General features: G+C 51.8%; 1 protein-coding gene and 1 pseudogene across 1 annotated transcript; one reads left to right on the top strand and one right to left on the bottom strand.

Annotated features, from left to right (window-relative positions):
• The first annotated feature begins 292 nt into the window (after positions 1-292).
• Positions 293-524, top strand: LOC129503638 (heat shock factor-binding protein 1-like; annotated as a pseudogene).
• A 20469-nt stretch (positions 525-20993) lies between these two features.
• Positions 20994-22874, bottom strand: TMEM185B (transmembrane protein 185B). The gene has a single exon (XM_055316233.1). It carries the CDS (start codon positions 22736-22738, stop codon positions 21686-21688), a length of 1053 nt encoding a protein of 350 aa, XP_055172208.1. The 5' UTR covers positions 22739-22874; the 3' UTR covers positions 20994-21685.
• Between the last annotated feature and the right edge of the window lie 1019 nt (positions 22875-23893).

Raw genomic sequence — 23893 nt, forward strand, 5'->3', positions numbered from 1 at the left:
TGGGTGACCTGCACTCCCTCTCACAACTGGGCCTGCCCTCCTTCTACTGGTAACTTGGTGGCCCCAGGCCCTGTGCCTTGAGGCTTCTTGTTTAGGGTTCAGGTTGCGTATTACTTCCTCCAGATGTTGCCCTGAGCACTCCAATATCATCCCCTCTCTACTGTCACCACCTTTGTGAGTTAACTGCCTTCCTGATAATATAAGCTTGTTCTTTGCTGCGTTGGGCGACCCAGCATGCTGCACGGCGTGCAGTTGGTGTTCCAGTGTTTGTTGAATGAAGGAAACTGGGGACATGGCTGAGTCTGACCCTAAGACCATGCAGGATCACACCTCAGTGGCACATACATTTCCTGCAACAGATGCTAGATAAATTTCAGACCATGGCCAACCAGATCATTGGAAGAATTGATGACATGAGTGGTCACATTGACGACCTGGAGAAAAACATTGCAGACCTCATGACACAGGCTGGGGTGGAAGAACTAGAAGGTAAAAACAAGATACCTGCCACACCGATGAATTGAAGGTTGCTAATTTACACTGAAATCTGGAACACCGTTTTTACAAGCCAAGAGAAGAGTGAATGGCTTTCTGAAGCAACTAGTATGTGTAGACATATTTTCTGTTACAAAGTGTGTGTCTTTCTTATCACATATTATATAGTTTGTAGAGTGATTCCTCCCCCCCCCACCCAACCTCCCCACCCAGCTTCTTGAACATGGTAACTTCACATCTTGGACTTTGGTCAGTTGTGCTGTTAAATATTAAACACTAAAACTTTGTTGGTTCCTGCATAAAAGTGTCAAATTTTTTATTGCAAAAAAAATTTGTTGAATGAATATTGAACTGATTAAGTACCCACCATGTTCACGGACCCCACCAGGGCCTTCATTTAGGTTATCCCGTTTGCACCTTACCACAACTTCTGTGGTCTTACAAAAGCACCAGGAAGTCCGGCTGCCAGTGGGTGTTGGACCAGGAGTTGGCCCAGGCCTGACACTAATGCCTGAAATCAGCATTTCCCAACCCTCAGGCACTTACACACAGGTCATCAATTGTCCTGGTTTTCCTGGGACTGAGAGGGTTCCTGGGACATGGAACACAGTGCTAAAACCAGGAAAGTCCAGGCACATCAGGACAATTTGTCACTCACTGTATTAACAGGCCACAATGTTGTCACATCGGTATGTTACTTAGAACTTACTCTACCATTACTGTTTTTACAAACTTGCTTTTACACGGCCTTATCCTAAGACATAAATCACAGCTGTGACGGATGGTTATAGTTCGGCTAATGTGCAATAAAATGGGCACAATTATTAAAAGGACAAGTGGTTTGTCTGTTTATCATATAAAGCTGCCTTGCAGAGCCTCAAGGGTGAGCCTGGCCTGCTTTGGGAAACCCCGTCCACCTGCCCTTCCCCAGACCCACGATCTGTCTTCCTGCCTCTGAGCAGTTCCCAGGATGTGCTTGCCCGCTGGTAACTTGGTCTGGGGGGGTCGGTGCTCACTGGCCTCACTGCCGTGTGAAGGTTATCTCCTTGGGTTCACAGCCTTCCCACGAGGCTGTCAGACTAAGAAACCAGTGAGTGCGTATCCTAGTAATGACATCTGGGTGCGTGTGTGTGTCGGGGGTGTTGGTAAGCGGTGTATCTGGGCCATAGATGGCACACTTGTCACAGTCAGGATATGAACCCGGCTCTGCTGTGGCTACTATCCCGGCAGAGCCAGCGCAGGTTCAGCTCTCTATGGAGATCGGTTCCTCTGAGCTAATCCTGGCACCATCCGTGTGCTCCTTTCTCAGTCAGTGCTAAGGCCTTATGTCTCGGCCCCTTTCCCCTTTGCCTTGACACTTGCCTCGTCTGGGCGCTGCCTGCAGTCTAACCGGCCCTCTCCACCGGTTCCATCCTTGGGACAGGGTGGAAAACCCGGCCTCAGTGAAAGTCGCTCCAAACTAACCTATTTGCAATTCGGCACGAAAGAGGATGCACGTGGTTTTGCAGCATCCTCTGACTTCTGAGCGGATCTGGGTTTAGGGTGAGGTGAGTAGGGTGCCTACAGCATACAATTAAGGAGGTGCTTACTCCTAGGATCACACAAGTACCCAGCAAACAAACTGAGCCAGGAAGTGCCTTCTTACATTTTCTGTCTTACTCACGTCACTCACCCCGAGGTCAGCCCTGCTCCTCAGGGCTGGATGCTGGTCCTCAGATCTTTTTTTTTTTTTGGTCCTCAGATCTTAAGGTATCTGGGGGCGGGCTTGGGGTACGAGCTCCAAACGCCTGGGAATTGGGGTGCTCAGAGATGCTTGGAGCCCAGCCTCAACCAGGGGAATCCCTGCCACCACTGGGCTGTGATGTCCTCGGTGACCACAGGGCGGCGCTGCAGCACCACAGTCAAGAAATAGAACAACCCTAGCTGGTGTACACCGCCCCCCCATGCCTCTTCCCAGCCCCTTGCAGGCTCCCAAACGTTAACACAGTCTAAACATTCCTAAACAGCAGAGTTTAGACTTGCCAGCTTTTGAACTTCACATAAATAGGATCATACTGGATCTCTTTGGAACTTCTCCAACTTTGAGTTCATCAGCTCATTCCACAATTACCGATTGAGCATCTACTCTGTACCAGACTCTCTTCAGGGGTTCAGGACACAGCCGTGAGCCTCCTCTACAACAGTCCTGCCTGCACAGAGACTCCACACCACCAATGCCCTCCCAACTGGTCCCTGAGGCCATGCTGACCCGATAAGGCTGACAGACTTGCCTCCAAATATTCTGGAGCTGCCTTCTTGGTTCTGCTCAGAGTTTGGGAGCTCCCTTCTCCATTGCCCCAGATAAAAATATTATCATAAAAGACCATTACAGACCAATATCCCTTATGAACATAGATGCAAAAATCCTCATCAAAATAATAATAAACTGAATCCAACAGCATATAAAAGGGTTATACATCATGACCAGGTGGGTTTTATCCCAGGAGTGCAAGGGGGTTCAACACCAAAAAATCAATGTAATGCAACACATTTTTTTTAAAGATTTTATTTATTTATTCATGAGAGACGCAATGAGAGCCAGAGACATAGGCAGAGGGAGGAGAAGCAGGCTCCTTGTGGAGAGCCCAATGTGGGACTCGATCTGGGGACTCCAGGATCACACCCTGAGCCAAAGGCAGATGCTCAACCACTGAGCCACTCAGGCATCCCAATGCAACCCATTAATAGGATGAAAAGAAAAACCATGATCATCCCCATCAACACAGAAGAGCATTTGACAAAATCTAACACCCTCTCATGATAAAAACACACAGAAAACTAGAAGTTCGAGGGAATTGCTTCAATGTGATTAAGGCCATATAGGAAACAACAGCTAACACCGTACTGAATGGTAATGCATTGAAAGAGTTCCTCAAGCAGTCAGGAACAAGCAAAGGATGTCCGTTTCACTACTGCTGTTCAACACATACTGAGAGGCCTAGCCTGAGAAGTTAGATAAAAAGAAATGGGGGATCCCTGGGTGGCTCAACAGTTTAGTGCCTGCCTTTGGCCCAGGGCATAATCCTGGAGTCCCGGGATCAAGTCCCACGTCAGGCTCCCTTCATGGAGTCTGCTTCTCCCTCTGCCTGTGTCTCTGCCTCTCTCTCTCTCTCTGTGTGTCTCTCATGAATAAATAAATAAAATCTTAAAAAAAAAGAAGGAAAAAGAAATGAAAGGCATCCAGATTGAAATGGAAGAAGTAAAACTATTTCTTTTTTTTTTAAGATTTTATTTATTCATGAAAGACACACACACAGAGGTGGGGGGAACAGACACAGGCAGAGGGAGAAGCAGACTCCATGCAGGGAGCCCGACATGGGACTTGATCCCGGGTCTCCAGGATCATGCCCTGGGCTGAAGGTGGTGCTAAACCGCTGAGCCACCTGGGCTGCCCAGTAAAACTATTTCTATTTGCAGATGACATAATCCCATTTGTAGAAAATCCCAAACTATCCACAAGAAAGCCACTAGAGCTAATAAGTGAATTCAGCAAAGTTGTAGGGTACAGGCTCAACACAAAAAAAATGCATTGTGGTTCTATACACTTGCAAAGCAACCCCTCCCAAAAGATATTAGCAACACAATTTTATTTACAATAGCATCTAAAAGAATAAAATAACTAGGAATAAATTTAACTAAGAAGAATAAAAATTTCTACCCTGAAAACTAATATATAGATATTCTCTCTCTCTCTCTTTATGTGTATGTATATATATATATATATATATATATTATCTATCTATCATCTATCTAGAAAGATAAAGAAGACTTAAATAAGTGAAAAGATATGTTCAGGGATAGGGAGACAGTATTGTTAAAATGTCAAAACCACTCCCAAAAGATCTAAAAATCCAATGCAATCCCTAACAAAATCCCAGCAGCCTTTTTTGTGGAAATGGAAAAGCCAATTGTCAAATTCATAAGGAATTTCAAGAGACTTTGAGTAGCCAAAGCAGTCTTGGAAAAAGATAAAATCATAGGATTCACACTTAACTGATTTTTAAAACTCACTACAAAGCTGCAATAATCAAATAGTGTGGTACTGGCCTAATGTTAGACATGTAGACAAATCAAATAGAACTGACAGTCCAGAAATAAACCCATTGATCTATATGACCAATTGATTTTTTAAAGATATTTATTTATTTATATTTATTTCATTTATTTAACAGAGAGACAGAAAGTACAGGCAGGGGGAGCAGCAGAGGGAGAGGGAGAAGCAGGCTCCCCACTGAATAGGGAGGCCAAAGTGGGTCTCAATCCCAGGACCCCAGGATTATGAGCCAAAAGCAGACACTTAACCGACTGAGCCACAGGCACCCTAACCAATTGATATTTGATAAGGGTGCCAAGACCATCTAGTAGGGAAGGGCCAGTCTCTTAAATGATGCTGGGACAACTGAATTTCCACTTGCAAAAGAATGATGTTGAATCTATGCCTCACAGTGTACAGAAAATTAACTCAAGTGGATCAATGGCCTAAATATAAGAACTAAACCATACAACTCCTAAAAGAAAGCTTAGGTATATAGTCTCATGATTTTGGATTTTGCAGTGGAGTTTTAGGTGATTCCAAAAGCATGAGCAACAAAAAGGAAAATGGATAAATTAAACTTAATGAAAATGAAGAACTTTTGTGCATCAAAGGATATTATCAACAGAGTGGAAAGAACCCAGAGAAGAGAAAATATTTGCATTCACATACCTAATAAGAATTAACATCCAGAATGTATGAAGAACTAAAATTCAATAATAACAGGATGAACAACCCAATTAGAAAATGGGCAAAGACTTAAATAGACATTTCTCCAAAGACAATATACAAGTGTCCAATAAGCAGAGGAAGAGTTGCTCAATGTACTTAACATTAGGGAAGCATTCAAAACCACAGTAAGATACCATCTACTGGGATGGCTTTCACACACACACACACACACACACACACACACAAAATAAGTGTTGATAAGGATGTGGAGAAACTGGAAGCCTTATACATTGCTTGTGGGAATGTAAACTGGTACAGAAATTGTGGGAAATAGTTTGGCAATGCCTCAAAAAGCTAAAGAGAATTATCGTATGATCCAGCAATTTCCCTTCTGGGTATATACCCAAAAAAAATTGAGAACAAGGACTTGAAGAGATCCTGTGTGTCGCTGTTTGTTGCTGCATTTTCACAAATAGTTAAAAGGTGGACACAGCCCAAATGTCCATCAGCATATATGTCCATCAGACAAATGTTGTCTATCCATATGATGGACTATGTTATTCACCCCCCCAAAAAGGAGTGAAATTCTGATAGAAGATACAGCATGGATGAACCTTGAAATAATGCTAAATGAAATAAGCCAGACACAAAAGGATACATATTCTATGAATCCACTTATCTGAAATATCTAGAATTGGTAAATTCATAGAGACAGGAAGTAGAATCAAGGTTCCTGGGGAACTGTGGAGAGAAGGGAATGGGGAGTTGTTGCTTCTGCCAAGTTTGTGTTTGGATAATGAAAAGTTTGGGAAATGGGTAGAATTGGTGATTGTACAACTGCATGAATATAACGAATGCCACTGAATTGTATATTTAAAAATGTGAAAACTGGAAAATTTTGTTCTATATATTTTACCACAATTAAAAAAAAAAAGAATGGCTATATCGCCCTATTCAGGCCAATAACATGGAAGAAGAAATCATATAGGTTCTGGATGATGGATGATGTCATTAGTGACTGAGCCAACGAGCTACAGAGTCCGTCCTCTTTTGGGATTCATAGTTATGTAGGATAATAGCTCTCTTCTTGTTAGAAAAAGGAAACACCAACACCCAAGACAATAACGAGCTAAAAAAATGCCAACTCTTTACTTGAGCTTAAAACAGGAATTTTCTGGGGTGCCTGGGTGGTGCAATTGGTTAAGCGTCCAACTCTTGGTTCCAGTTCAGGTAGTGATCTTAGGGTCATGGGATTGAGCTTCGTACAGGGCTCTGCCAGTCTGCTTGAGATTCTCTCTCCCTCCGTCCCCACCTTTGTCTCTCTCTCTCAAAATAAAAATAAAAATAAGTCTTAAGAAAACAGAATATTTTCCAAAAGACCTGAAAGATGAGAGATGGAAATATTCAGACGAGTCAGAGTGATGGCTTAGCCCTACCTGAAAGATTAAGACAATGGATGGTGGCGCACCAGGGTGGCTCAGTCAGTTGGGTGTCTGCCTTCGGCCCCGACATTGTATCAGGGCCCTGGGATCCAGCCCGGGGCTGGGCTCCCTGCGCAGTGGGGAGCCTGCTTCTCCCTCTCCTGCTGCTGCTCCCACCAGCTCATGCTCTCTCTCCCTCGCTCGCTCGCTCTCTTGCTCTGCTATCTCTCCCTCTTCCTCTTAAATAAATAAATAAAATCTTAAAAAAAACCCATAGATGATAACACATCACCTTTCAAGTGACTGCAACCAAAACAGCCCTCGCAGTCCATGGAAGCGAAGAACAAGGGCAGAGACCAGTAGAAGTCGACTTGGAGGGCAGCTCCCCCTCAGGGGAAGCAGAGGGGCCGCAGGATGGCGAGAGAGCAAACTGGGGACCCTGGAGGGCGGGCAAGTGAGACCCTGGCTGTTCCTCTGCAGACCTTCTGGAGGATGAGGCAAAAGCAGCTTTAGAGAAACGGGAGTCTCTGCGGCTGGGTTCTTATCGGAAAACTGTTGAAAAAAGAAAGAGGGGAAAGGAGCGCACGCCAGATGGATGAAGAAGGTGAAGGGGCGGCTCCTTCAGGATGCTACTGCGCACGCTCTCTACGCGGAGAGCCGCGCTGCCCGCAGGACAGCCTGCGCCCCGAGGGGAGAGGCAGGAAACCCGGGGGCTCCCTGGACTCCCAAGAAAGAGATGAACTTGCGCGCACAGCCAGGCTCTCCAAAGCGTCAGCGCCAGCCCCCCAGAGCCGCCGGGGGAAGCGGGCGGCCCAGGTGCCCCGGCCCTGCGGGGAGCCCCTCGGAGGGGAGCCGGGCGCACGGGGGCGGGGAGGCGGGGCCCTTCGCCCAGAACTGACCGTCCCGGGCCGGACGCCCTTGGGCCGCCCCAGAGTCGGCGGAGGCCAGGGGCCCGGGCTCAGGGCGCCGGGCGGCGTCCACCTGCGCTCGGGGACCAAGCCAGCCCAACGGCCCCCCTCCTGCCCCGCCCTTCCTGCCCCTCCTGCCCCGCCCCGCCCCCTCTTGCCCGCCCCCCTCCTGCGCGCCCCCGTCCTGCCCCGCCCCCTTCCTGCCCCTCCCCGCCGCGCCTACCCTCCCCCCAGGGCAGTGCTTGCTGGGCGCCGACCTGCGGCCCTTCCAGCCTGGGCTCCTAGGTCGGGGCAGGCGGGCCGTCACTCTCCCACGCTCCTGCCGGGCCTTTGCCCTGAGTCCAGCTGGCACATGGCAACACAGTGCGAGGGACTCTGAGCGGCCAGAGGTGCAGAGGGTGTTCTTGGGCGGGGACTGCCGGGCTGCCCTGGCCTCCCACCCGCGCACACACACGGCGGCTCCCTGCGGATCTCCGCGGCCTCCGGCACCGGCACCGGCTCGGCCGGCCGTGTCCGCCCTGGGGGAGGGGGCAGCCGGGGCCCCGCGGCCGGCCGCAGAGCAGCCCTGGGGGGGTGTCCGGGAGGCCCTGGCCTCGGCCCGATGCACCGGCTCACATGGTGCTCGGAGGCCGGCGCCAGGCTGGGCCCAAATGGCGGGCTCTGTGCGCCTCCGCAGAAGCTGCTGGGGCAGGACCTGCAGGGAGCCCGGGGCTTGCTGTGGCTCCTGGAGCAGCGCGCTGCGGCCCAGAGCCCGCTGAGGCCCCCGCGGCCCAGGGCAGTGCTGGCGGCCCAGAGCCCGCTGAGGCCCCCGCGGCCCAGGGCAGTGCTGGCGGCCCAGAGCCCGCTGAGGCCCCCGCGGCCCAGGGCAGTGCTGGCGGCCCAGAGCCCGCTGAGCCCCCCGCGGCCCAGAGCCCACTGAGGCCCCCGCGGCCCTCCTGCTCAGGGTTAGACGCCCGGGAAGGGCCCCCGCTGGCGCTGCAGTTTGCGATGCTGCCCCGAGGCTGCCCTTCGCCCACCTCTGCCTGGGGCCTCGGGGCCTGAACTTTGCCCTCCCGGTGCCACTCCCAGGTGTGGCCCTGCCCTGGCTGCGGAGGCCACCCTCTCGGTGGCTTGGCTTGGGGTGCTTCTCACCGCCTCTGTTCCCTCTCCCTGCGCCTCTCTTCTCTCCAGTCTGGCTTCTCACTTCTTACTCTTCAGACCAGCCAGGAACTGGCACAGATGCTCTCATTCACTCCTCAGTTTATTCTTTGTTTGTTTGTTTGTTTTGTTTTTGTTTTTTGCATTACTCCTCCTGACCACAACTTATTTATTTTATGACCGAGAGTTTGTACATTTGGATCCCCTTCACCCATTTCACACAACCCCACCTGCCTCCCAACATCTGACAACTACCAATCTGTTCCCTGTATCTATGAGTTTGGTTTTGCCTTCTTATAGATTCCACATATAAGTGAGACCATACGGTATTTGTCTTTTCTCCGTCTGATTTATTTCACTTAGCACAACACCCTCTAGGTCCAGTTTATTCTCAAACTGACAATGTGCCAGGCCCCTCAGAGATCCAGGGATGACCAGCCATGGTTCAGCCCCAGAGGAGGTCTCTGCCATGGAAGAAGGAGTCAGATGTAGAAATAGTTGGAGATCGTGTTAATGGAGCAGAGGAAGTGGGCAAGGGTATCAAGGAAAGCTTCCTGGAGGAGGTGGCGCTGAGGCTAACACCTGAAGGAAGAGAGGTAATTTGACCATGGGCCGCAGACCTTCACTGGTTCCCCGCAGAGTGTGCTGGGGTGAGGACTGCCCGTCTGGCCAGATTCTGGTTGCTGACAGCATCAGCCAAATTAGCATTACCGTCAGAGATAACACCGCAGAGGAAGAGCTTTGAGGGCACCTCCTCCAGCTGCCCGGCCACCTGGATGATGTGCAGGTGATGCACCACCCCCTGCTGGTGCTTCCCCGAGCTTCTGCAAACTGGAGTCTACCACCCGACCACCTTCCTTGGTCACACAGGGCCCTGCTCCTCTTCCCCTCACCAGCTCAGTGATGAGGGCTGGGCCTACCTGGCTTTGAAGAAAGACTTCCTGACTCAAAATAGTTCTGCCAGAAGGCACCCTGAGGCTCTGAAGTTGCCCCTCACAGGAGAGTTCCTCAGGTGAAGGTGTCCCACCTGCAGGGGCCCCTCAGGTAGGACGTGAACTCGCAGAGCAGGGCCCAGCTGTGGATGGCTCTGTCGGGCGGGTGCTCGGTGCGCTGTGAGCAGATGCTGTCCAGGGATTCTGGGTAGTGGAAGGGCCCTGGTCGCTGTAGGGCAAGCGGGGCAGCTCTGTCTCTCTCACTTCACCCCCACCCCAATGCCAGGGACAGAAATCCTGAAAGGGGAGTGGGAGGCTCCCCAGACAGGGATGGAGGTAGGCTCTTCTAGGTGAAAGTCTCCCCAAAATGGCAGAAATCTTGCTGCTTAGCATTTAGGCTCACTCCTCCTGCAAAGAGGTGAGGCCACCTACTGTGATTTTTCTTGCTAAGGTTGAATTGTGTCCCCTAAAAAGACCTGTTTGGGTCCTAAGCCTGATTACCTGGAATTGTGACCTTCTTTGGAAATGAGGTCTTTGCAGATGTAATCAAGTTAAGGTGAGGTCCTCCTGGACTTAGGGTTGGCCCAAATCCAACGACTGGGGTCCTTGCAAAGGAAAGGAGAGGGAGATTCAGACACAGAATTGCATACATGGAAAGAAGAGGGTCACGTGATGACGGAGGCAGAGACTGGGGAGATTGGGGTGATGTGCCTATAAGCCAAAGAAAGCCAACCAGAAGCCACCAGAAGCTCTCTAAGGAGAGCACCAAGGAAAAGATTCTTCTCTAGAACCTACAGGGAAGCACAGCCATATGGACACCTTGACGTTGGACGTCTAGCCCCCAGATCTGTGAGAGAATAAATGTTTCAGGTCGTCGGTTTGGGGTACTTCGTTATGGCTGCCATAAGAAACTAATACACTTACATCCAGACTGAGCTACCTTGGGCTTGTGCCTCCATTCCTTGACCTGACAGCCAGGTTTGGGGTGTGTCTGTTGCTGATTCACGTGGGGAGGAAAGAAGGGGCCAGACCTGAAGTTTCCTTCTCTCTCTCAAGAATTATTTCTTGATCACCTGCTGGGCTCCAGGCTCGGTGGGGTGTAGGCATGAACGAAGGCATGGCCCAGCCTACCCACCAGCCTGAGGGAAGAGCGTGGGAAAGCCTTGGGAGGTTCGCGGCCCAGGCCACAGCCAGCCATGCGGGGTTCCCGTGAGCAGCGCAAGGGCGCTCTGATTCAGGGGGGAAGGATCCAGAGCAGCTGCAGGCTGAAAGTCACTGAGGCTGCGGTCAGGGTTGGGGGGCAACCCCGGGCTGGTGGGGGTGCTTCCTGGGAAACTTGCCAGGCATTCCAGGCCCATTCAGGGAGTCTCTCTCTCTCTGTGTGTGTCTCTCATGAATAAATAAATAAAATCTTTAAAGAAAAAAAAAAAAGAATTGAGCTGCCCCCCTGTATCTCAGGCCATTAGTGCTCACAATGGTGACCACCTTGGTTACCTTTCAAAGTTGACCCTAAAGACTCAGAGAGCTCAGTGGCTTTCATGGGGAATTTAAACCCAGGTCTCTGGCCCCTAACCTGGGCTCTTCTCCCCAGGAGACTTTGTGTTTTGTGCTTGGCTCGGGGATGGTGGAGATGAGTTCTGATAGCTGCGCCTGCGTGATTTCCAGGTGCCAAAGTGAATGGAGACGAACAGGTCAGTGTGTGCTGGAGAAGATTTCCACCCCTGGATTCTTTCTGACTCTTGGAAAGTGCTGGTAATCATCAGGACCACTTCCTCCAGAGCCTAAACAGACCCTGATCGGGGGGCTCAGGGGCAGTGTTCTTTGGGGTGAGGCTGACATCAGAGTGGCCTGTAGGATCTCGGGCTGCCAGGGTGGGCTTAGGGTCCAGGAAGTGATGGGGCCAAGGGGAAGACTCTCTGCTGCTCCGTTTGGGCTGCACTGGGTAGGGCTGGCTGTCTCAGGTCCAGCGCAGATGACTCCGTGGTCTTCCTGTAAGAGGAAAGAAGGCTTGGCCGGACACGGACACAGGGCCTGGGGGTCTGGGTGGGGGCTGCTGTTACCCTCCACGAGGTGGTCCCTGCCAGGAGGCCCCTTCACTTCCGGCACCAGGAGAGGTTTCCAAATTGTCCTCCTGCCTCACTGCTTGGGTCACATCTCGAACTCAGCCTGCCCTATGTCCCAGGTTGGTAGCAGATCTTTTTCATAAATGCCTCTACTTTCCCTTGCCCCTTTACTCACTGTCCCTTGAGTAATCTTACTTTGTCAAAATTCGAAATTACTTGCCTGAATATAAAACTCATATATGCTCATTGTAGGAAAATGATTAAGTATGGAAAAGTAGAAAGAAAAAGCACCTGTACCACTTGGTTTTGTTTCCTTTTGGTCTTTTTTCTATGAGACACAGAGAGAGCGAGGCAGAGACACAGGCAGAGGGAGAAGCAGGCTCCATGCAGGGAGCCCGATGCGGGACTCGTTCCCGGGGACAGAGGGATTGTGTCCTGAGCCGAAGGCAGATGCTCAACGGCTGAGTCACCCAGGTGTCCCTTAATGTTGTTTTTGTGTTGCATTTCCCTCCGGCCCTCGCCCAACTTAGTATACTATTATATTTTCTTAGACTCTGAAAATTCTTTATAAAATATTTATTTTATAAAGTAAGTTATGAAATTTCTTTATAAAATATATAAAATCTTTTTAAGAGACTGCTTAAGATTCCAGTCTTTGTATGCATGAAGTATTTAACTAATCCCCAATTCTTGGGCATTTAGGTTCTTTCTAATTTTTTTTTCTCTGATAGAATGATCTTTTACTTTATTTTACTTTAGAGATTTTATTTATTTATTCATGAGAGACACACAGAGAGAGGCAGAGGGAGAAGCAGGCTCCCTGTGGGTAGCCTGATGTGGGACTCAATAGCATGATCCCTGAGATCATGCCCTGAGCCAAAAGGCAGACGCTCAATCACTGAACCACCTGAGTGCCCCTAGAATGATCTTTTAAAACATAAATCTGCTTAAACCCTTTGGCTGCTGCCATGGCCTTCTGTGTATTAAAATTCACCATTCAGCCCTCCAGGTTCGTTCCTCTCTCTCCTTACTCCCTCCCTCACCTCCTGGATCCTTCCCAAAGGAACATGGACATACGGTCCCCTGAGTGTCCCTCTGCCCACCACCACCCCTAGGGAACTCGACTGTCCCCAGGTTCACCTCCGTGACTCAGGAGATAATCCTCCACCCTCTATCAGGATGGGGATCAGGGCCCTTCTACACCCTCATGGGGGCTGCAACCTTCTTGCTGGTGCTTGAATCTGTGTCCTGATCCCCGCTTAGTGGAATGAAGGAAGGTCTTGGGATTCTGGGGACGCTTTCCACCCTGATAAAAAGAGACATACAGGGGAAGTGCTGTTCCTCTCGGATGGCCATCACTTCACATGACTGTGACACCTGCAGCTGTGCCTGGTGACCGTGGGGGCGGGTATCCCCAGGGGTTGAGGGTGAGAATGGCACGGCAGCAAGATGGAAGGCCAGTCTTCCCTGATGAAATGTTGAGCAGACACCAGGTTCACAGCTCATTCTGCCCCTGGATTTCTTGTGATATCTTGTGATGTTTAAGTCACTAATTATTGCCCGGGCATCCTGCCTGAGCCTTCCTCCTTCCGTCCACATTCCTGGGCCAGCCCATGCTATGACACCTCCACGTCTGCAGTAGGTGGGCCCCATTTATGCTCCACACTGCCCTACCCTCCTCTCCTGGGACTGCCGTCCCAAGGCCCCACCAGGCTCCTGGCAATCCCTTCCCACTCCCCCAGCACCAGTGTCACTCACCCCCAAATCATACATTCAAGCCCTATCTCCTAATGTGACAATATTTGGGGGTGGGGTCTTTGTTAGGTAATTAGGCTCTGATGAAGTCATGAGGGTAGTGTCCTTCTAAGAAGAGACAAGAGAGACTTGCTTCCTCTTTCTTTCCGCCATGTGAGGACACGGCAAGAAGGTAGCCGTCTGCAAGCTGTGAAGGGAGTCCTCAGCAAAATCTGATCGTGCTGGCACCTTGGGCTTGGACTTCCAGCCTCCAGAACTATGAGAAATAAATCTGTGTTAGGTCATCCAGTTTGTGGTGTTTTGTTATGGCAGCCTGAGCTAAGATTGGGGTTTTGGCCATGGCCAACTGTTGCCTGACCTTGTGATGTGGCAGCATGTGGTCCTCTGCAGGGTGGAGCTTGCATCTTCCTCCTTTCTGACTTCTCCTTCCCATGGACCCATGGGGCTGAGCCAGGACATCCATGGAGCACTGGATGGCCCCCATAGCCTGCTCTGAAATGGCCCTTTCCCCCTGCTAAGGGTTGTCAAATGGGGCATATGGGTACAGGGCCTCAGGGACATCCCAGGCAAGGCCCCTTCTCTCCACTTATGGCTTCTTCCCGAAGCCTCTTGGGAGGACAGTGACCATGAGAGACAATCCCAGACCAGACACTCTGGCCCCATGTGGACTCCTGAGGACTGGGCCTGGGCCAGGGTGGTCACAGCCCTGATCTCCCAGCTTTGGGGGTGTGCCTGGTGTTGTTAGAGCCCCTGTGAGTCCCAGCAAGCACACCTGGACCAGACCAGGTTCTGGTCCTCAGGCAGAACCTGGCCTGGTCCTCAAGGGCAGCCAGGAGACCAGGGTCAGGTGTCCTGTGCAAAGGGACAGGAATCCGTCAGGGACCAAGGGCAGAGTGGGCAGTGAAGTGGAGGCAGACTGAGAGAGGCATAAGCCAGGCCTTGAGTAGAGCAAGGAGCCTTAAGCAGCATTCAAATGACCAGGGCAGCAAGGCCCCCGTGCTGCCAACAGGAAGTGGGAGTGGAGGGGGAGTGGCAGCCAAGGGGCAGGTTGGGGGCAGCTCTGGCTGGATGTTGGCACTGGTCTGGGGCAACTGCCACAGAGAGTAGGGGGGCCCAGACTTTGTTCTCATTGGTGGCTGGCCACCCAGTGTGCAGGGGGGGCGGGGGCAGTAGAGGCAGGGGGCTGACTTGCTGGAAAGGTCTCAGGCTGCTGGGCAAGTCTTTGAACTTCTCGCCCTACTCACTGTCCCTGGTTAAAGCCTGTAAGGGCAAGGTCAAGATGACAAGGCGGCTGCACCAGGTGGAACTTTAGCTGCATGTGGCTGGTCACATTCCAGCTCCAGAGGGTGGCTCAGGCCAAGGGAAGGGCAGGGGAGGAGGGTCACAGTGTGGAGAAGAGGAAGGAGGGTTGGAGTCACTTGTGGATGGGTCATGGGAGGCACTTGGCCAGGAGGGCAAGGGTAGGGGAGCCAACAGGGGTTTGTGCGGAACAAAAGATGTGACGGACACAAGGCCCCAGATTCTGCACAGCAGTGTCACTAGTGTCTCAGGAGAGAGCTTGAGGCCCCGGGTCGCTGTGGCTGAGGCCTGGTGCGGGGTGAGAAGGGCAGGGGACACAAGCACAGGGGAGGGAGGAGCCAGGGGCTGTGGGGAGCAGAGCTGAGCTGCGGTGGAGAAAGGCTTCAAAACCCACTTCCCCTGCCCTGCCCTTCCGCAAACTGTTTAACAAACAGGACATCCTGTAAACACAGACGCAAGGTGGCCTGTGAACCCTGGGGGGTGGCCGTCCATTCCCATTTCCTCCTGGAGATCAGGACCAGCCACCCCAGCCAACACGACTGCCCTTTGGAAGGACTGCCCAGGGCAAATAGTGTCACTGCCACAAAATGGAGAGAGGCTTGTGGCCAGAGCCCAAGAGGTCTCCTAGGTTCCTCTTGGTTCTAATGAAATGAAAGCCACCAGCAGGACCAGCAAAGGGCTCAGGCCCTGCGGCGGGCGAACGTGTGAGGCATCCCACTGGATTAGTAACACAACTGAACCAGGGCCTGTAGAGGACAAAGGGAGTGTGGAGAGTCGCAGAGGGGGGAAGCCATCCTGTGATCTGTTGCAGAAACGGGTGCCTGGAGGTGGCTCAGTCGGTTGAGCATCTGACTCTCCAATTTTGGCTCAGGTCATGATCTCAGGGTCATGAGATTGAGCCCCTCATCAGGCTTCACGTGCAGCACAAGTCGGCTTGGGACTCTCTCCCACTCCCTCTGCACCTCCCCATTCTCTCTCTCTCTCTCTCTAAAATAAATAAATATATATTTTTTTATTTAAAAAAGGACAGCATCTGTTATTTTGCAACCCTGCTATGTCATACTGAATTGAATAAATTTTACCCAGTTTTAATTTTCTGTCCTCTCCTTCCCCCACTGTAATACAGGGCAGCTGTTCTCGAAGCTTTTGGTCACAGAACCCGTCACACACTTAAAAATGGTTGAGGCGGGATCCCTGGGTGGCTCAGTGGTTTAGCGCCTGCCTTTGGCCCAGGTGCAATCCTGGGGTCCTGGGATCGAGTCCCGCATTCGGCTCCTGGCATGGAGCCTGCTTCTGCTGTGTCTCTGCCTCTCTCTCTCTGTCTCTATGTCTATCATGAGTGAATAAATAAAAAAAAAAAAAACTTAAAAAAAATGACTGAGGACCCCCAGGAGCTTTTGTTTGAATTGTGTCAACATTTGCCATGGATGGAATTAAAGCCAATAGCTTTAAAAAATATTAATTCACGTAAAAAAACAATAAATCCGTCATGTTAACTTTCTTTAATGCAAAATGACCGTAGTTTTGCAGGCAAAACCCATTTCGAGGAGTAGGAGGAGCGGTCACCGTGGCGCCTTGCAGACCAAGGCTGGGGCCGCCTCCCGCCCAGCCGCCTCCTGGCGACCCCTGGGCCCGCGGCTGCAGCACGCAGCCCGCTGCGGTGACTGCAGGCATCCACACCTTGGGGACAGATGGAAACAGGACCAAGGAGAGGACCGTGAGACCTGTCCAAATGCCCTGGGTGGCCAGGTGGATGACGCGACTGGGGGGGCCTGTGGCTTGCCCCCTCCTCCCTGGGGGACGAGCCGCTGCTTGGCCGCAGGCACAGGTGAGCAGGCGGGGTGGGGACGGGGCAAGGGACTGGTGGAGCGGACTTACCATCTCTGAGCATCCTTCCTTAGGGCGCAGATCCTCTTCTTCTTCTTCTTTTTTTTTTTTTTAAGATTTTATTTATTTATTCATTAGAGAGACACACACACAGAGGCAGAGACCCAGGCAGAGGGAGAGGCGGGCTCCCTGTGGGGAGCCCGATGCGGGACTCGATCCTGACACCCCGGGATCACGTTCTGAGCCGAAGGCCAGATGCTCGACCGCTGAGCCCCGCAGGCGTCCCCGGGGGGCGGGGCGGGGGGAGGGGGGATCCTCTACGGGGTTCCAGCAGAGGCCTCCCTCCTACCAAGGCTGAAGGAGCCAGGGAGTCTCTGACGGAGATGAAGGCAGACCTGAGCTTTGCCCATAACATCCCTCCTGGCATTTTAATCCTGAGCCCATGGCAGGGACAGTTGAGGATTGCTTGTGGCAGTGGGATGGCCCTGGTGGCAGTGTCAGGCGGCCAGCATGGGAGCACCAGCTGCAGCAGCCTCGCCAGGTGCCCTGGGTTGGGGGCAGCTCAACTTCCCTTGGTCTACTTTTTTTTTTTTTTTTCTTCCCAGTTTGGAAGCCAGTTGAATTTCTGATGGAGTTTCCTTGACAGCGGGGCTGGGCAGGGGTAGCCAGACCCTCCCCAGGGGCTCTGGGGTAGGAGCAAAAACAAAGTTTAAGGCTGTTGCCACTATATCCTGGATGCAACAACCTGGAAAATCATATTAATCAAGGAGACAAAAATCCCTCTAAACTCTGATACTGCACTCAAAATCAAATGAACAAAAATAAGACGCCCAAGCCACAGCTCTAAGGATGACAGACCCCTGTCCCTTCCACAATGTTGTTGCTGTCATCAGGAGTCCTCAGTCAACCCTGGACTCAGTCATCACTTGGAGTCATGAGGGTGTAGTACTCTTGCTTGGTCCCTCCATCCTTGCTTGGTGTGGGTTCCAGTGATCTCCCAGGGGAGTGGCGAGGGGCTGAAGCACTCAGTAGGAACAGGGGAAGTCTGCTTCCAGATTGGGGCAGGATGGAAACCCATTCACCTTCCCCGAGGTAAGGGAAGAGCACAGTTCTCTAGAAAAATCATTAGATATTAGATAACTCTAAGTGGACATGTGTACCTACTTGTGATCCTTTACCCTATGATTGTTACCCTTAAAGTTTGCAAATAAACTCAGAGGGAACTACAGGGAGATGAACCTATTTAGAGCAAATTGGACATGGATAAAACTCTAGTGGGAAAAAGTTCAAAAGTGATTGGATGAATAGTTTAAAAGAGGCTCTTTGCCCTGGGTGTTAACTCCAGGGATCCAGATTGTGAGCAAAGGCTTTGGAGAGTCATGACAAGTAGATACTCTTTGAGGAATTCTTGCCGGAATAAACTTGGTAATGATGGATGGTAAATATTCATAGAAGTTACAGAAAAGTGATGAAGAAGAACCCTCTCTGTGGGCCTCCTACTTAACCCCTGCCTCTTCTCCCTACCCCAACCACCTCCCTACCCTTCCCCATTTTATTGCTGTATTTCTATTTACTAATATTGTATTGATGTTATAATAAAAATTCAATTAATAAAGATTTAGTGGTTAAGTGCAAAAAATAAAAATAAAAAAAATAAATAAAATACTTGGTCTACTTCTACTTGCTGACTAGATCCAAGGCCTCCCATCACCGTGGAACTGCTGTACTCTCCAGAAGGTTCTCTTGATGGAACCAGCCCTGTCGTTTGCCACCCTGAACCCCAGAGCAGGTGGCTGGGAGGGCCTGCCCCTTCTGTCCTGTGCCTGCCAAGGCCCATCTAGACTCCCTTCTTCCACGTGTCCTGGCGCCCCCTCCCTGGCTGGGCTCCCAGTCCCTTTTTGACCTAAAACTGTCCTGGGCAGAGCCTCCCCTAGTTTCCGGAGGGGTCTAACCGCAGGGTTTTCTCCATTTCACCTCACATCCCTTGTCTCCCTCCCTCCAAACAGATTCCCTAAATTTTATTAGAAACAACTTTTTAAAATTACAGGAGGTTTGTAACACAGGGGAGGAAAATCATTCACTATCTGCCGCAAGTTTCACGATTCCTTTCCAGTCTTTAAAACTATCTGGCGACATCAGTGCAGATTGTCATTGTTCCCTGGGCATGTAGTGGCCCACCCCAGAGGGTGGGGTGTGGCTTTGTGCTTTGGCCAACAGAATGAGTACACCCGCTATACATCGCGTGTGGGCAGGGGCAATGTTGTGCTTGCAGGGGTTGGCTTGGCCTCTTGTGCTTCTGCCATGAGAAAGAAGAACATGCCCCAGGGAACACTGCTCCTCTACCTGGGCCCCCGGATGGCCTAAGGGACGCATTGTGGAGCAGACCTGGATCAGCCCCATGGCCGTCACAGCAGCTGACTTGTAGAGCAGGAGTCTGTAATCAGAAGCCATGGAGATTTCTGAGTAAAGGCTAATACATCATCCTACAGGAGAAACTACACTCAGAATCTGACACGTGCTAAATATTGTGGGTAGTCTGTGTTACAAGGCAATTAATAAGACCCTAGGCACAGATGACAGATTTTAATAATTTTTGTGGATTCATTTTCCACAACCTGTCACTCCCAGTTTTTATCTACTGTTTTTGAGGCCAAGATGAGGTACAACAGGAGACGGTCTACCTGGGGGAGAAAACTTACCACTTTCAGACCCTGGCTCTCTAACACTGGGGAGGCTGGGTCAGTGTGGGGAAGGAGGGACCCATCACTGCCAGGAGGGGCTGCACCAGTTGTCAGCAAGCCCTAGCCTGAAACTGTAGCCAGGAGGGGCTGGGATCTCACTGCTGCCTCCAAACCCTTCCCTCCACTCCTCAATCCTACTCAATCAAGTGCAAGCCAAGGTCTTTGAAGTATTACCTGGGAGTAGAGGGGCGACCAGGGGCTCTCTGCTCCTGAAAACAAAGATTGGCAGAAGTTCCAGGTGGCATTTTGCATATCCCGCTCTTGGCTTGTTCCCTCCCACAGGTAGGCTGCTGTGATGAGCATGATCTTCTCATTGTCACTTTGGATTGTGTATTTTGTGAGTGTGGGGAGGGACCGCATTTGAATCACGTCTGGCTCAGGGTAGGTCCTCAATAAATATTTGAGAAGACGAATGAATCCTTGTTGATGAAACGTTACTGCTGCTGGAGGCTGCTTCCCACATTCCGAGGGCTGGTGTTAAGTGTGTGTGTGTGTGTGTGTGTGTGTGTGTGTGTGTGTGAGAGACAGACAGACAGACACGGCGAGGGAGCCTGGCAGTCCTTAGGTGACTGAACTGAGCTGTGGCATCCTCGGGCTTTCAGGAAGCCAGGCTCCTGGGACCAGCTGTTGTTGCTGGCAGGCTCCTCGCTTGGTAAACCGAGTTACTGACTTCGTTCACATGGCTACCAATTTAGATCATTTGTACTAAGTTGCTAATGATAAAAATGGATTCCTTCCTTCAGTTTCTCCAGTAATAACATCACCACTTTCGATTTCAACCTCTTTTTGAAAGTACTTCTTTGTTCTCAATCAGGAGAACACTCTTCTCCCAGAATCTGGGTTTTGCCTTTCTGATTTCCCTGGTGTACCACTAAGTCACTAAGTTAGTACCCTGTACTTCTTTTAAAAATAACCTCAACTGGGATCCCTGGGTGGCGCAGTGGTTTAGCGCCTGCCTTTGGCCCGGGGCGCGATCCTGGAGACCCGGGATCGAATCCCACGTCGGGCTCCTGGTGCATGGAGCCTGCTTCTCCCTCTGCCTGTGTCTCTGCCTCTCTCTCTCTCTCTCTGTGTGTGTGACTGTCATAAATAAATAAAAATTAAAAAAAAATAACCTCAACTATTCTTTCCCTATTGCTGACAGATGAAAAAGTCTGGGCCTTGAAATAATACCTAATCTTGTTGGCCATTTTTTGGTTAAAGCCACTCTCTTCAGCATTCTGGTGACAAGTAACATTTTTTATTATTATAGCCCAGTAATATCCTAAGACTCTTAATGAACAAATCACCTGTTGCTAATTTTGATTGTCACTGAGGAGGTGTTACTAACCATGTGGGAAAATTCAAGGTGCTAAATAACAGTGTCACCTTATGGCCTGGTAACACTCTGGAGCATGTCCCCCCCAAAGGATGGGGCTCCTCCCTCTACTAACAGAAACCTTAAAATTGTGTAGACTGAGTCATCTAATACCTGAATATTAAGATACGTGGGATTTTGATCCCTATTCACACCTAATACTTTGAGAGGATCTTACATTGGGCACCTATTACTGGTTTATGCAATCTTTAAGGACATCTACAATAGACATGTATCTTCACATATATACTTAAAAAAATACTTTAACGTAATACATTAACGCACAGTAACTAGAATACAGTAACGCACAGAACTAGAATTCAACATAACATATATTACATTGCTAAAATATTCATATAAATATCATATGCATGGATTCATTTCATTAGAAAAATTCACCTTTTCTGATATTAAAGACCAGTATCAGCAAAGCCCAAAGAAAAACTATTTTAACAGTAGGAACGCTAAAAATAACTCTAAGGCTTATAAACAAGTGGTGGGAAAGAGAATTCTTTACATTTGCTATTATGTCACAACAGGCACGATCTGAAATACAACTCGAGACTAGCAGTGTATAAAAATACTTTTAAACAATACTTTCCATAGGCGGAGTACCGTTAAAAAAAAAAAAAAACCCAACTGTGTATTTATTTCATTTGAGGACCTCCTCTTCAACTGACTGCTCCCAAACCAGCTTTTAAAGCATCAGCCTGGAAAGCAAGTTCTCTCACACGTATACACCACACATCACACACACACACACACACACACACACACACACACACACACACACAGCGCCATATATTAAAACAACCTCCTACATCTATGGTGCATACTGATGAGTGACTGACAGACGTCAATCTCAAACAAGGCATGAGATAATGGTGTTTGGAGCCTATTTTCAGTTACAAGTTTGGGAAGGATGAACAAAGGCAAAAATAGGGTGGATTTTGCATGTGTCTATACGGTTCCTGTTTGGCAGATGGGTGCTCTCCAGAAGAGTTGTTTAATCCGGCATATCAATATTTAACTTGGGAGGTGGGGGGACATATTTCCCAGGGCTCTGGGTTATAACTACCCTGGCCTTCTTTCCAAACATCGGAGCAATTTTAGGAGCATCTGGAACTGATGTTTCTTCGGCATCTTCACTATCTTCGTGATGCAGATCATAGGAAATGTTCCCATATTCTCTTAAAAAGGGGAAAATTTCAAGCAGAAACTGACAGAAATCTCTGCGAATACCAAACCACCAATGGTTGCCTCCTTTTCGCCTAAACGTCGTGGCCATTAAAGTTATCAAAGAGAGCCAAAGGGGGACAAATATGGAGATGTAAGAGAAGGTATTGTGGCCGTCCAATCTGTGAACCAGCAGAACCTCAAAAGTGAGCAGGGGCACGACAATCGTTATCCAGCTGATGGCCATGGTCACGTGTGTCCTCCGCTGCTCGGCGACCACATCCAAGGACCGCAGGAACAGGAGGGACCAGACGATGTAATAGAGGACGACGAGGCAGAGGAACGACATGAGAATCCAGAGGGGCACGAACACCACCAGCCACGGCCAGTGGATAATCCTGTCCAGCCTCAGGGCGATGAAGATGAACTGCAGGATGTTGACGGAGCACAGGATCTCCAGCTCCAGCGAGCGGTCGTGTCGGAAGCCCCAGACGCAGGCGGCCACGGACACCGGGGACACGAAGAAGAGCGGCATGAAGACCAGCAGCCAGAAGTGGGTTCCCCGCTCCACCCTGTCGCAGACCAGGACTTCGAACATGAGCAGCAGCAGGTGGATGGCCACGGCGATCAACATGGCCTTGAACTCCACGCAGGCCTCCCCCTCCGTGCGGTAGCGGGGGTTGCGCGCCCAGACGCCTGCGCCCACGGAGGCGCCGGCGACCACCAGCAGCTTCCACAGCCATATGGGGGCGAAGACGGCCCAGTAGCTCCAGTGGATGACGCCGTCCAGGCGGAGCGGCAGCAGCACCGAGAAGAGCAGCAGGCAGGCGTAGATGAGGAACTTACTCGGGTTGAAGTCCTGGAACAGGCCCCTGGGGTTCATGGCGAAGCCGCCGCCAGCCCCCCGCGCCCGCCGCTCCGCCCGGCTCCGGGGGCGCCGCGTCGCCTCCCGCCCCGCCTGCCGGAGCTGACGGTGGGCAGCGGCCCGGCCGCACCCGGAGGAGGTCCCGACCGGCGGCGCCGAGCGGCCGGAACACGTGCGCGCGCGGTCACGTGGCCCGGCCGGAAGCGCGGGGGCGGGCGTGCGCCTGCGCCTGCGCCCGCGCCCCGCCCGCGCCCGCGCCCCGCCCGCGCCTCTCGGGCCGGGGGCTGCGCGGCGCCTAGGAGCGGGGCGCGGCGTCGGCCCCGCCGCCCGCCTTCATTCCGTCCCCTCCCGGGAAGCGGCTACGGATGCGGCGCGGGGAGGGCGGGGCCTGGCGCGCCGCTGGCACCCCCGCCGGCCGGTCGGCGGACGTCGGCGGGCGCTTCCTGGCGGCGCCGGCAGCGGGGAGGCGGGCGTGAGCTCACATCCTCCGGCCGGCCCAGAGGCAGGGCCCGGCGGGGCGGGGCGGGGCGGGGCGGGGCGGGGCGGGCGGGGCGGCCGCCGGGGTCCTGCCCTCGCCGGCCTCCTCCTCCCGGGCGGGGCAGCGTTGGGAGGTCCGGCGCCGGGCGGACGGGGTGGGGTGGGCGCCGCTACCGTGAGCGCGGGGCGGGGCGGGGCGGGGCGGGGCGTGCCCGTGGAGACGTGAGTGCGCCGGGCGTGTGCCGGAGGCAGCGCTTACCCCGCGCCGACGGGGAGGGCCGCGCGGTGGGGCGGGCGCTGCCCGGACGCCGCCGTGAGCCGGCAGAGGCACCGCGCCCGGTGGCAGCCCCTCTCACCCCAGAGGGCGAGGCAGCTGCTGGGGAGGGTGTCAGACCCCTACGCCCCCTACGCCCCCTACCCCCCCCGGCAAAGCCTCCGGGAGCAGGTGCTTCCTGCCCCAGGGCACCTGCCAGGTCCCGAGCAGAATGAAACGCAGACTTCTAAGCCTCGTCGAATCCTCAGTTTTACTTATTTCGCCCTGCCTGAGTCCGATCGTCGCAGCGCGATGTTGGGAGGCGGGCACTGGACCCGAGAAGTCAGGAAGTCTGGGTTCTAGTCTAGGCTCTGCCGCCCATCAGCTGCGAGACCTCAGCGATGCACCCTGGTCTGTCTCAGCCTGGCTTTCCTGGGCTGTTG

The sequence above is a fragment of the Nyctereutes procyonoides genome, unplaced genomic scaffold (assembly GCF_905146905.1).
Source record: "Nyctereutes procyonoides isolate TBG_1078 unplaced genomic scaffold, NYPRO_anot_genome, whole genome shotgun sequence".
NCBI lineage: Eukaryota > Metazoa > Chordata > Mammalia > Carnivora > Canidae > Nyctereutes > Nyctereutes procyonoides.